This window comes from Merops nubicus, unplaced genomic scaffold (genome assembly GCF_000691845.1).
Source record: "Merops nubicus isolate BGI_N331 unplaced genomic scaffold, ASM69184v1 scaffold3089, whole genome shotgun sequence".
Classification (NCBI taxonomy): Eukaryota; Metazoa; Chordata; class Aves; order Coraciiformes; family Meropidae; genus Merops; species Merops nubicus.
In genome coordinates, this window is record NW_008631472.1 from 55,126 (window position 1) to 68,263 (window position 13,138).

General features: G+C 42.6%; 1 protein-coding gene across 1 annotated transcript in view; it reads left to right on the top strand.

Moving 5' to 3' along the window:
• ZNF608 (zinc finger protein 608) overlaps positions 1 to 11,950 on the top strand; it is a gene marked incomplete at its 5' end in the record, with an annotated part of 43,038 nt that extends 31,088 nt beyond the window's left edge. The window contains 6 exons of the mRNA XM_008947548.1: positions 4,263 to 4,350; positions 4,830 to 7,281; positions 8,416 to 8,833; positions 9,393 to 9,565; positions 10,471 to 10,624; positions 11,865 to 11,950. Of these exons, the coding sequence (XP_008945796.1) occupies positions 4,263 to 4,350; positions 4,830 to 7,281; positions 8,416 to 8,833; positions 9,393 to 9,565; positions 10,471 to 10,624; positions 11,865 to 11,950 (3,371 nt within the window). The remainder of the gene's footprint in view (positions 1 to 4,262; positions 4,351 to 4,829; positions 7,282 to 8,415; positions 8,834 to 9,392; positions 9,566 to 10,470; positions 10,625 to 11,864) is intronic.
• Between the last annotated feature and the right edge of the window lie 1,188 nt (positions 11,951 to 13,138).

Consider the following 13,138-nt stretch of genomic DNA (forward strand, 5'->3'; position numbering starts at 1 on the left):
TGGCGGTGGTGGGCACTGGGTAACATCCTGCTTTCACCTTTGCCACACGTTAAGGCTTTTGTGTATGATCCCGCCTTGGCTAAAAATAGATTTTGGCAGAAAAGGTACATGGTAGGTGAACTGTAAAACTTCCAGATAAGACAACCCCTTTTTCTTGTGTTAGACGCCATTTTGTAATTCCTATGCTTAACAGGTTCACCACTTGCTGTGTCTGCACCTTAACGGTGAAGGGTAGTATGGGTAGCAACTTCGGAAATTTTAGTTTTCTTATTCTTGGCTGCTGTAATTTAGGCTGTTTGACTCAGAAGACTGCGGAGATATTGCTAGTTTCAGATATACTGTAACTGTGTATAGTTACATAGTTTTCAAACTAAATGATAAACCAAATTAAATCAAGACATTTACACTCTCATTTTGGGATAGATTTTTCACTATTGCATCCAAATCTTGTGAACTGTGTGTGGTGATTGGTGAAACTCTTGAACTGGCACCCTTACATGGTGGAGTAACTATTTTTATGTAGTCTAAATACATTCACGGTTGCTTGATCCAGCTTTACAAGAACAGCGTTAGAAATTTGGCCAGGTTTCCTGAATTGAAATCTTCGATACCTGGATTGGTATCTTTGATACCCTTCAGATAAACTGCATTACGAGCACCTGAATTTTTCTTCCATTCTTCAGTAATGAACACTTTAGTTTAGCTTCTGTGGGTTTTTTTAAGGTGAAAATACATCTCTGTATTCAGACAGTGTGAAGCTTGCAGGTTTCTCAGGCTGTGTTTGCCTCTTTACTCTCTTTCGACCAACACTAAATAAGTGATCGTTACATGATGTGTAGTCAAGTGTATAGTTGAGTGTAATGGGAATTGTCATTACAGGGACTTCTTAGGACTCAACACAGTGAGGTTGGATCCGCTTTGTGATAAGTTACTTCCTAAGATGGAGCGAGTATGTGGAGAGCTATGACCCAGCACATACACACTTAAAAGTGGGGCTGGAACAGCTTAGAGAGGGGTTGGCACATCAATGACTGCGTGCCCAGTGTACTCAGGTGCAATACTTGCAGGTGAACTGAAGGCCGCTGTAGTACTATTTGTGTGCCGAGTCTGAGACAGTGCAGAAAAGTCTCAGCAGAGGTTCTTGTTTTGAGCTTAAATGCTGTGCCAGGACAAGTATTTTGGATCAAAGAAGCTTCTAATACTATACCCTGACAGGGTGTAGCAAGAAAAATCCGTTATTTTCAGTAGTCCATTTAGTACTGCGGACTACTTACCTGTCTCATCTCCCTTTTCATTTCCCAGTGCTTTGGTCTAATAAGCCTCTAGTTACGTGTTTCCTTAAGGGTCTCTCCTACCTCCCAAATTACTTACATTCTCTTGACCCATTTCTATGATAATCTTAGAAGATTAAATGAGCTACCTTCACTGCCAGTTCTGTGGAATCTTACCTGTGGCTGGGTAAAGCGCTATTCATTAGGGAAAGGAAATTTATTCCTTGCCACAGTTACTCTAACACAGCATGGAGATTAATCTTCCCCCTACTTATATACAGGGGCCTTTGCTAAGACTAACAAACTTAATGAGAAGCTAAATGTAACTGACTTTAAGGAAGGAACTTACTTGTATTTGCTTTTGAAGTATTGACTTTCTTACACTGGAAGGTCATTTGAATGTCTTCTAAGGATTACTGAAATGTGTATTGATTTCAGGAGTTTTTATTACTATGCCTACCCTGTGCCTTTTACTTTGACCTCTTTTCTATTAATAGGTAATGGACTATCCCTAGGTCTGTTATATAAAACAATAAATAAATAAATCAAGTGTACATAGAGGTAGACAAGACTACAAATATTGAGGAAGGTGGAGACTTATTTAGGAATACACCTTGATTTAAAAAGAAAGCAAACAAGCAGAAAACCCAAACACAAAACCAAAAAATTACGTTTTAACAAAGGAATATAGGTGAGCTGGCATGGGAAGAATGAACAGCACTGTTAATTCTCCCAAAATGCTCCATGAGAAGTCAGAAAGCTCTCCTTGCTTTGTGCATTTAGAAGGAGAATGGACAAACACTGGTTTGGACAGGAGGGAGGAATTGTGCTGCTGCAGGGGGATGGGCTGCATGACGTAGTATAACGCAGCAATTGAAAATAACCGTGATTTTCACTCGGAGCATTATGGAGCCACAGCCAACAAGCTATTAAGGTGGAAGGAAAGCATCAAGGTTAACAGAGAAACACCTTTTTAATGTCTTTCTGGCGTGCGAGCGGCAGGCGGGAACATAGCCTGGTGCTGCTTGTGGCAAGAAGCCATTTCCACTGACCAGCCCTTCCCCTGTGGACATGCTGGCGCGTCCTGCTCTCTGTGTTTTTTGCCCACATGTGTGAGTCCGTGTGGAGGTTTGAAGATGCGGGGCGATTTCCGCGCTCGAGGGGAGCAACCCAGCACCTGCTGTTCTGGAGCCCCTGCATGCCGTCCCCTCTGGCACCCTGGCGGGGAGCCCTGGCAGAGAGCCCTCCTGGGCTGGGGCTGCCCTCCTGCTCGTGGCAACCCCGTGGGGCCAAGGCTAGAGCCCTCAGCAGCACTGCCACCCCTGCCCCCCTTGCAGCCATGGCTCTCCTTCGAAGGCGAGGGTAAAACGTGTCCGGGTTTATTCCAGCCTGCCAAGTTTGCGTAGGTCATAAAAATATGGCACAGCGATTTGACCCTGATCCTGCTAGGTATTCAAAGCCTGGCTGTGACCCTGTCTGGAAGAGCCGTTTATCTTGCATCCTTTGGACCAGTTCGCCCCAGCATACGAAATTCTTGTCGCCTTATGGTAATGGCAACTTAAAACCATATGGGGAATAATTTTCAAATCTGCTACAGAGAATATTCAAGGAAATCCCTCCTTCCCTGGTACCCCCGCTAACAGCACTTCAAGTGCTTACCCGCTGTGAAAATGCCCCTGAGGAAATACGTGGTTGGTCGCATGTTTACTTTACCTTGGTGCAGCAGAGAGGGATCCTTTTAATGCAAAATTAGAAATCACACTGTTAAGACAAAGCAAAATGAGCGGCTGGAAACATTCTGGCACAATGCCATTATTCTGTCCATTATAGAAACGCCGTGGCTAGAACAAGGGAAGTGTAGAGGAAACACAAGTCACAAGGCTCGCAGCTGCAAGTCAGTGTCTTCACGCCTCTCATAAACTGGAAATATTGAGCATGGTGCCTTTCTTTGCTAAGTAAAATACATTTTTTTTATTTTAGCAAACATTCTAAAGAGAAGAGGTGGCTGGTTCAAGAATATACCTTGTGTTTATCTGCAGAAGTTAATGGATTAAAGGGGTCATTTTGCTGGTTAGTGTATAAACATGATAAATTATGCAGAAGAAGTGTTTGAGGGGAACCTAAAAGTATTTAAATTGCATCCCCCACATTTATTTTATTGTTCCTTAGGAAAACCTTAACACGTACACATTTTACAGGGGTAATTCGAATGAACCAAAATTAGAACTCTGCTTTAGGTGTGCAGATGAATTTACATTTAATAAAAGTCGTAAGTGGAAAGGCAATTAAATTACAATACATTTTTTAAAGGATCCCTTTTTCTGTGTGTCTGTGCGATTCCTTTTGGCTTTACTGTATGGTTGGAGATTTTGTCTAGTCACTTGCTTTTCACAGATGAGAAAGCAAAGTGAATAATACACATTTCCATTTCTATCTGCTGAACAAGACTTGCAATGCATAGGTATACGAGTTCGTGTGTTTGGACATACGCAATTCCAAATAAATAGAAGCATCATTATCATATTGTTCAAAGCAGAGCAGATTCTTCTCAGTCACCTACTGATTTAAACACTGTAACTGGTGCTTAGTTTATGCTGGCTTGCTGCCAAGCAAAAGCAATTATGTGCAATAATAGCAAAATTAAGAGGTGAGTGTTGCTGTTTTACAGCAGGACATGATAAAACCGATTTCCTTCTGTCAGCTGTATCTTGATTACACACATAAAGGCACACACTCTCTCTTACACACGTACGCATGCACACGCACGTGCCTGTTCTTTGTCATTTGGTGTCTTTCGTGTGGTTTTTAGCTTGAGGTCACTGAAACCAGAAAAGAGGAAGAATATAGACCACAGCATTTGAAAGCAAATGAGAATAAAGTTCTCTCTGTGTGGGGGGAAAAAGGGAAAAAAATAAAAAAGGAGGAAACCAAAAAGCGTACCCCAGTTATCATTCTAACTGTGATAATACTTTGTTTATCTCCCACGGGCAGGTGTCCTAGTGGTAAACGTTACGTGGAGGAACAAGACTTACGTGGGAACACTGCTGGACTGCACAAAGCATGACTGGGCCCCTCCTAGGTAGGCAATCATTCTGAGTCTGCTTTTTCTCTGCTGTATTTTCACCCCCAATCTCTGTCAAGGGATTGTACAGAGATTAATAAAAAACAACTGGTTATAACTGAAAACATGCACTAGTTAAATGAGAAGATTTCTGTTCTACACTGAAATGTGGGGTGGGAATTTTTATTTCATTTTGAGTTTTTTGTTTTTGAGATGGAAGGGGAATAGATAAGATTCAGCCAGAGGGCAATTAATTTGAAAGTGCATTTCTCTAAGTCTGGGAAATTTTTCTTTCCATTGTTCTAATTAGGTGGTCTCATTCTTACCATTTTTGTCTGGTTTTTGGTGACTTCCCCTCTGAGAATGTAACATTCTCATTTGGCATAAGGACATCTTTCCTTTAACATGTATGAAGGTTCTGTTACGGGAAGTGGCGTTGTTTTGTCATTTATTCAGTTCACAGCTCGTGCTGATGAAATCTGCTCTTGTTTGTATAGATTTTGCGAATCACCAACGAGTGACCTGGAGATGCGCGGAGGACGGGGCAGGGGGAAGCGGGCAAGGTCTGCTGCAGCTGCAACTGTCCCTGGGAGCGATGCGAGTTTTGCGGAGTCCAGGGGACTTCAGAATAAGAATCGAGGTGGTGCCAATGGGAAGGGGAGGAGGGGCAGCCTGAACTCCAGTGGGCGGAGGACACCCCCAAACTGCGCCATGGATGAAGTCAAAGCCAGCCCCTCATCCACAAACAAGAGGAAAACTAAGCCTCCAATGGAGCTAGAATTGAACTCCAGTTCAGAGGACAATAAATGTGGAAAACGCGTTCGTACTAATTCTAGAAGCACTCCTACCACCCCACAGGGGAAACCTGAGACTACTTTTTTGGACCAAGGCTGCTCTTCCCCAGTGCTGATTGACTGTCCTCACCCCAACTGCAACAAAAAGTACAAGCACATTAACGGACTACGATACCATCAGGCTCATGCACATTTAGACCCAGAAAACAAACTGGAGTTTGAGCCTGACAGTGAAGACAAAATTTCAGACTGTGAGGAAGCACTGAGTAATGTGGCACTTGAATGCAGTGAGCCAAGCACAAATTTGCCAGGCTTTGATCCACTAAAAGCACCGACATCTCCCTCCTCCATCACTACCCCGGGGACACCCAAAGGAAAAAGGGAACTGACCAGCAACGGCCCTGGCTCAGTTATCGGTTCCAAAACTGGTAAGAATTCTGGCAAAAAGAAGGGTCTGAACAGTGAACTGAACAGCCTTCCGGTAATTTCTAATATGGCAGCCACACTGGATAATGGCTCGGTAGCAGATGGCAGTTTGCAAACTGAAATGCCAAAATTGGAGGCTGAAGGGTTAATCGACAAGAAGAGTTTGGGTGATAAAGGTAAGAAGGCAAACAATTGCAAAGTGGATAAAAACCTTTCCAAACTGAAAACAGCCAGGCCCATCGCCCCAGCGCCAGCACCGACTCCTCCCCAGCTGATAGCTATACCTACTACAGCCTTTACAACCACCACTGCAGGGACAATACCAGGACTGCCCTCTCTAACCACAACTATTGTTCAGGCTACACCAAAGAGCCCTCCGCTAAAACCTATTCAACCAAAGCCCACAATTATGGGAGAGCCAAGCACTGTAAACCCAGCTCTCACATCACTCAAAGACAAGAAGAAAAAGGAGAAACGAAAGCTGAAGGACAAAGAAAGCAAAGAGACGGGAAGCCCCAAGATGGACTCGAAGCTGGGAAAGCTGGAGGATTCAAAAGGGTCTGGGAAAGACTTATCTGGACATTTTTTAAAGGACCATCTCAACAAGAATGAAGTGCTAGCTAATGGACTATCAGAGTCTCAAGAGAGCAGGATGGCAAGTATCAAGGCTGAAGCTGATAAGGTTTACACGTTCACGGACAACGCGCCCAGCCCTTCCATAGGGAGTGCCTCCAGGATGGAGTGCAGCACGTTGGTGAACGGACAGTCTGCCATGGCACCTCTGCACGTGCTGACGCAGAACGGCGCAGATGGCGCGGCTGCCAAAACCAACAGCCCTGCTTACTCAGATATTTCTGACGCAGCTGATGACGGCGGCTCTGACAGCAGGTCAGAGGGCATGAGGTCAAAGGCCAGCTCTCCGTCAGACATTATTTCTAATAAGGAAGGTGTTGTAAAAGGACATTCTTCAACCGTGGCACAATCAGCTCAGGCGAAAGAGGCCCATTCTCCCTACTACCATGGCTATGACCCTTATTATTCCCCAAGTTACATGCACTCTGGACAGGTCAGTACCCCAGCAGGTGGGAACAGCAGTACCCCACAGGGACTGAAGATCAAAAAAGAGGCCGAGGAAGAGGCTGAAAAGAAGGACAAGGCAGAACCATCAGATGCCAAGAAAAGTGAAAGCACTTCCTCTAATTTGCAGCCACAACATCAGTCGGTGATAACGCAAAGACACCCTGCACTTGCTCAGTCACTTTATTATGGACAGTATGCCTATGGGCTCTATATGGACCAAAAGTCCTTAATGGCCTCTAACCCTGCTTACAGGCAGCAGTACGAAAAATACTACGAGGACCAGAGACTAGCAGAACAGAAAATGGCACAAACTGGGAGGGACTGTGACAGGAAGAATGATCCTCTCTTGAAGGAGATTGGGAAGGATGACAACAAGCAGAAGAATATTCCATCTGCCACTATTTCAAAGGCCCCTTCAACTCCAGAGTCCAACAAAAATAACACTAAAATAGGGTCATCAGTCCCTAACAAAGGTGACGAGGCAAGCAAATCACAGATCCTTTCCAATCACCAGCAGCAGCTTCAGTCTGACAGTTTCAAAGCCAAACAAATGGAAAACCACCAGCTCATAAAGGAGGCTGTGGAGATGAAATCTGTTATGGACTCCATGAAGCAAACAGGAGTAGATCCAACCACAAGATTTAAACAGGTGAGGATTAAACAGGAAATAGAACAAGAGTGTTTTGATTTGGCTGTAAGTCATGTGAGATTTTTTTGTCCCTGATTCTGCTGTGTCCTTCTGCCTTCACAGCCAAACAAAATGCTCCATTCTTTTTTTCATGCCAGACATACAGTAGTCTGAATAGACCAATAGACCTTTCAGTTGAGCTCTTTTTAAAGGGGGAAAAAAAAAAAATAAGTCTAGCAAGGTGATGGTGTCAGAACCTGGGCTTAAGACACAAACAGACTACTTTAAATTACATGCATGAATAAAATAGAATTAGGTTTCCCTTTTAGGTGTAAATTCTAAGCAATTTGCTTAGTTCAAAAATGAGAAATTTCAGGCAAAATAAGCAGCTTTCATTGTGAGAGGACTTAAAGTAGATTTGAAACATGGTTTGAAGTGTTTTTTTTTTTTTTTTGTTAAATGACAGTTGGCATTCACTAAAGATGGGTGAGCTGGTTCTTTGAAGAGTTGTCTTGAAGCTCAGCTCTTTATCTTAACCCAAGGTGACCTTTCTGAAGCAGTTAAGTTCCCCTTCTCTCCTCAGCCAACCTCAAGCCCCTACAGACCTACACAATGGATGAAATCCTCTCTCCATTGAAGTCAGTGATAGTTTTGTCATTGACTTCATTGCAACCAGAATTTCATCCAGTAGCTTCGTGCTGACCTTCCTGGATGTCACGTTGCCTTCATTCGAGGCAGTGCAACTGTCTCTGTGCTCTGAACCGAAGCCTCAGTGCTTGATGCTTTCATGTGCTGGTGTACAGTACATCCCAGGCTTCACTCTATGGTCTGTCTTTCAAGATACAGTGAGGTCAGATGTGTGAGAATTAGGGAGCCCTAAAGGAAGTGGGATGGTACACCCCCACGTGAAGGTTTTGGCTGATTCAAATGAGTATTTGAACCAGACTGTCCAAGTGTCTTGTTTCTGTAGCGTCTGGCATAAATGTGCATCAGCTGGAGACAGTGTTCACAGTTAGCTCTTGCATAGTCCGTACTAGAGAGAAGAAGTCTTTCTGTCACTGCTAAGTACTGACTTGGTGTAAAGAGCTCACCTACCTAATTCTGTAAAATATTTATAAACTCATCTGTGCAATATATTATTCTCCTCCATATTAGGATCCAGATTCACGAACATGGCATCATTATGTGTATCAGCCCAAATACCTGGATCAGCAAAAATCGGAAGAACTTGATCGTGAGAAAAAGTTAAAAGAAGACAGCCCTAGAAAAACACCTAACAAGGAAAGTTCCCTGCCTAACCTTCCTGTCTCATTAGCAAGCATTAAAGAGGAGCCTAAAGAGGTCAAACGTTCTGATTCTCAATCAGTGGATGAGACCAAGATAAAAAACGATGATCGAAAGACTCCTGTAAATTGGAAGGACTCTCGGGGTGCTAGGGTAGCAGTTTCCTCACCGATGAGTCAGCATCAGTCATATATCCAGTACTTGCATGCCTATCCTTATCCGCAGATGTACGATCCCAACCATCCAGCCTATCGTGCAGTCTCTCCTGTCCTAATGCACAGCTATCCTGGTATGTATTCTGAAATTTGCCTTGCACGCTAGTTAAGATTTACACCTCCAAAGTGCAGTAAAGCCTGCATTTTAATATTCCAGTTAGTAGCTAGGATAAATTAGAAGCTTCATGGGTGACGTTTGTTTTGCTTGTGCCTCCACTAGGGAAAGTTCTGTAGATGAAACTCATTTAATAGAAGATGTTTCTTTTATGAACTGTCACAGTTCCCAGCTACAGTTTTCTCAACCCCTGACAGTCTGCTATTGCTGTTAGACTGACAGATAGTTTATTGCCTATAAAAATATTCTAAGCACTTACTGTCAGAACCATTATAGTTACTATTCCTTTCACTTAAAGAGGACCCATAAATGTCTGGAATGGCTATCAGCTCAACCCTCTTTATAACCTCCATTCATCAGGCTAAATTAGGTGAAGAAATTGAAGAGCACAGATGCCATTTGATAGTCATGTGATCCACTTTTGATGTCATCCTCTGTCCTGACATCCCCTCCTTCCACCTTGATGTAACCAAAATGTAAAAAAGTCACTTGATGTGGTATTTATTGTTTACCTGCAGGGGCCTATCTCTCTCCAGGATTTCATTATCCAGTTTATGGGAAGATGTCAGGCAGAGAAGAGGCGGAGAAGGTCAATACCAGCCCAAGCATCAATGCAAAATCAACCACTGAGTCCAAAGCACTGGATTTGCTCCAGCAGCATGCCAACCAGTATCGCAGCAAGTCACCTGTTGTAAGCCTTCATTTCTTGTCACTGAAGAGTGGTACATATGGGGAATGGTAGGGAACATGATTTTAAGAAGCACACAGTCTGGCATCAAGCTCTGAATGGATGATTCTTCTTTAAAGTACTGCTTGAAATAAAAAAAATTTATAGGCAGGATGCTTCCATGGCATAAACTGGAAGTGACACAGTTCTGTGCTCAGAGTCTTCCTGCCTTAAATGAATGGACTCACACAGAAACACAGATTCAGAGATACCTCCTGGTACACAGTTAATTGCAGTTTAACAGGAAGCTCCTGTTTGGAAACAGATAATGAAATGAGAAGTTGGGCTGTAGGAGATGGTAATATCCCCTCCCTCTATTTGCTAAGAAGGCACATCTTCCAAATAGTGGATTACCAGCCTCCATTTCTGAAGGTTTCCACACTAGAGCAAATACTTTTAGTTTACCTTTAGATCAGTTGGTGCTCGTTTTAATTGTGAAAAAGTCACTGACTCTGATGCTATTTTTAAAAGCGCTTTCTTGCTATTCAGGCAGGCTTGGTCCCCAGAGTACATTAAAGATGGCTGAGCATTCATTTACATCAGCTTTCAGCAACTCAGCTTAGTTGTTCAGACATTGGCAAGCCAACCAAGCTTAAGGGAGCCCAAAACTAGAGGTTATCATGGTGGCTTCAAGCTGCAGTGTGTTGCCTCAAAATCTCTGTGCCTTGGAAAATATTCCATTAGCTATATACACCAGTTTTAGATTAGAATCGAGTGCAAATAATCCAGTAGAATACTTCTTCAGAAAAAAGTCAGCTTCCTCATTTGAATTCAAAAGGTTGTTGCCAGGTTGTGGCAAGTGTCATTTTGTTGTTCTTCCATCCCTTTTAGAATTCTCACATCTGTTTTCCTTCACTCTCTATTACTAGCCTGTGGAAAAATCAGTAGCTGAGCGTGAACGGGAAGCAGAAAGGGAACGAGACCGTCATTCCCCTTTCAGCCAGCGGCACCTCCACACACACCATCACACCCACGTTGGAATGGGTTACCCACTTATACCCGGACAATACGACCCGTTTCAAGGTGAGCAGAAGATTTCCAGCAGTGGGATTAGCTTGCCACATGGAGCTGTTACCTTGATACCAGAAATGGTGCCTGCATGACATATTGTGAACTGAAATCCCCTTGTTTAATCAAAAGTGCCTTACATTTAGGGAGAAGGCTTGGAAATTCACAGCGTGGACTAATGGCAGATGAATAGCTTCCTGCCTGAAAAATACGAAGTTTTACTTACAAAACTGGGTATTGGAGCATCATTAAAGATGTATCAGGCAGGCTGTCGTTCCCATCCTGCTGCAAGCTGACGTTAACTGTCTGAAAGGCACAAAAACCCCAAACCAAATAACATCCTTTTCACTGTATAATTAGGGTTGTGTAAGCCATGGAAGAAGTGTAGCAAAGACAAAAGCTTTTTATACTGAACATATTTTATGTACAAGGCATTGCAGTCACGAGGGTTTGAGCTTGTTATAATGTGACCGTTTGAAAGAGGACTGTGCTTTGGCAGTTGCAGTGCATAAAGTTGCAGCCAGGGAAAAAGCAGTACAGTAAGATAAGAGTCGTTCTCCCTAGGTTTTACAGCAGTCTTTGACTGTTTTTCTCTGACCCTGGACTCCAGCTGAATTAAATGGAGATTTCCTCCCATGCAGCAAAATACATGCTATCACAATTGGTGGCTAAATGGCATTAATTCACTACATTTGCTTGATGCCTCAGCAGTTATTTTTCCTGTGTAAAAGCCCAGCCATTTCTCAGTTTGATACAGTGATTCTGTATGCCTTTTGGGATGCATTATGACTGTTCAGTAGGAAAACTATAAAAATGATAAGTTATTATGTAAGCATTGTGTTCGTAGCTGCTGGCATGTCATTTCTGTAATTTGCTGTGGCTCTTGATTCTTGTTGTTCCCTGGTACTTATTATTTCTCCTGAGCTTCCTATTCAGGAACTCATACAGACCACTTAGTGTCATGCAGGGTAGTACTTGGAAAGGAGTACAGTAAGTAGGGATGCTGTATTTTCTTGTAAAATATCTGTCAGGGACAATTCATTTTACCTTATGAAGGTATATCAGTTATATTGGGCAGACTGCCTTAATACTGTTGCCTGAAATATTTGCCATTTCTGTAGTTTGCCATTTTCTGATCATGGGGGTTTTTTTTGTCTGTTTGCCTTAGAGATGCTTCATAACACTTCTCTGAGCTCAAAAATCCATTAGAACCAGAAATACATCAACATGCCTTTCTTTTTTTTCTTTGCCTCAGGATTGACCTCTGCTGCCCTTGTTGCCACTCAGCAGGTGGCTGCTCAGGCATCTGCATCTGGCATGTTTCCTGCACAAAGAAGGTAAATAGCCAGTAAATCTTAAATCATATATATCTTAACACAGAGAGGAGAAAACAAATCATATATTTTATGCCCTGGTGATCCGCAGTTCTTTGTGGGACACACTTTTTAAGGATGAAGAAGAACTTGGGACTTGGGGTTAATTGTAGTTTTATTCTCTGCAAAGTGACATTTTGTCCTTAGTTGTGTCACTTTAACATCTTTAAGAAGGAATAAGTAGCCTGTCATCTGAGGTTTTCTGTAGACTATGTTTTAAGGAGCAGTATTAGGATAAAACAAGAGATTATTAAATGTAATATAAAATCTAAAATTTTATAAAAGGGGTTTAAAATCCATGTTTAGTTCAATCCATGCACTACCAGGAAGACCAGATTTTGTCCATTCTGCAAGCCTGCCTAGTTTGCTGATTGTGCTTTCAAAGAGGTTTGTGTTGGAGTCTGTTACGGATGACATAGTATTTGAGTTACATACCTGTTCCAGCATTTGCCTCTTGGTTATTTACCAGTTTTTCAGTAGAATTTACTCTTCAGCCATCATCCTCACTCCTCAAGACGAAAGAGGCTTTTCTGTATTATGAACCTATCTCAAATGAAAAACTCAAAGCATCCTTAGCATGAGGGTTTCTTTCATTGCTGCCACATTAAGCCTCCAAAATTAATGTGTTACATAGTACTGTAACATTCCGTGGTTGTGGGTGTCCTTCAGGCAGCTGACTCTGAAAACAAACGGACAGGTAAGGCTCTTCACTGGCACTGAGTGAGAAAGAGCTGATGGATACTAGAGTGTCAGAACCCAGAAGGGCTCAGGTACTACACGGTAGCAAGGTGTTCTTGGGTGGGGAGGGACGAGGACATGGCTTGCTGGCTTTCCCTCTTGGGTTTGAGACTACTGTGCGAATTTCACTTCGTGGTATATCTGAGGTGCTAAAAAAAAACCTAAGAGGAAAGGATGCTGCATACTAAACCGTTCTTCTTTCTCTTTCCAGAGAATAACGAGTTTGGGGATGTACATTGTCATGTGACTGGATCACATGAGGAAGCGCTTTATTACAGACATCAGTTCCATGGTGTTAATTTGAAATGCCTTAATGGCAGGCAAAAACCAGTCATTTCATTTTTGTAAATTGCAGATTTTATCACAGAGTAACAAATGTTGCTGTAACTAGACTTCTGTTTTTATATATATATATATG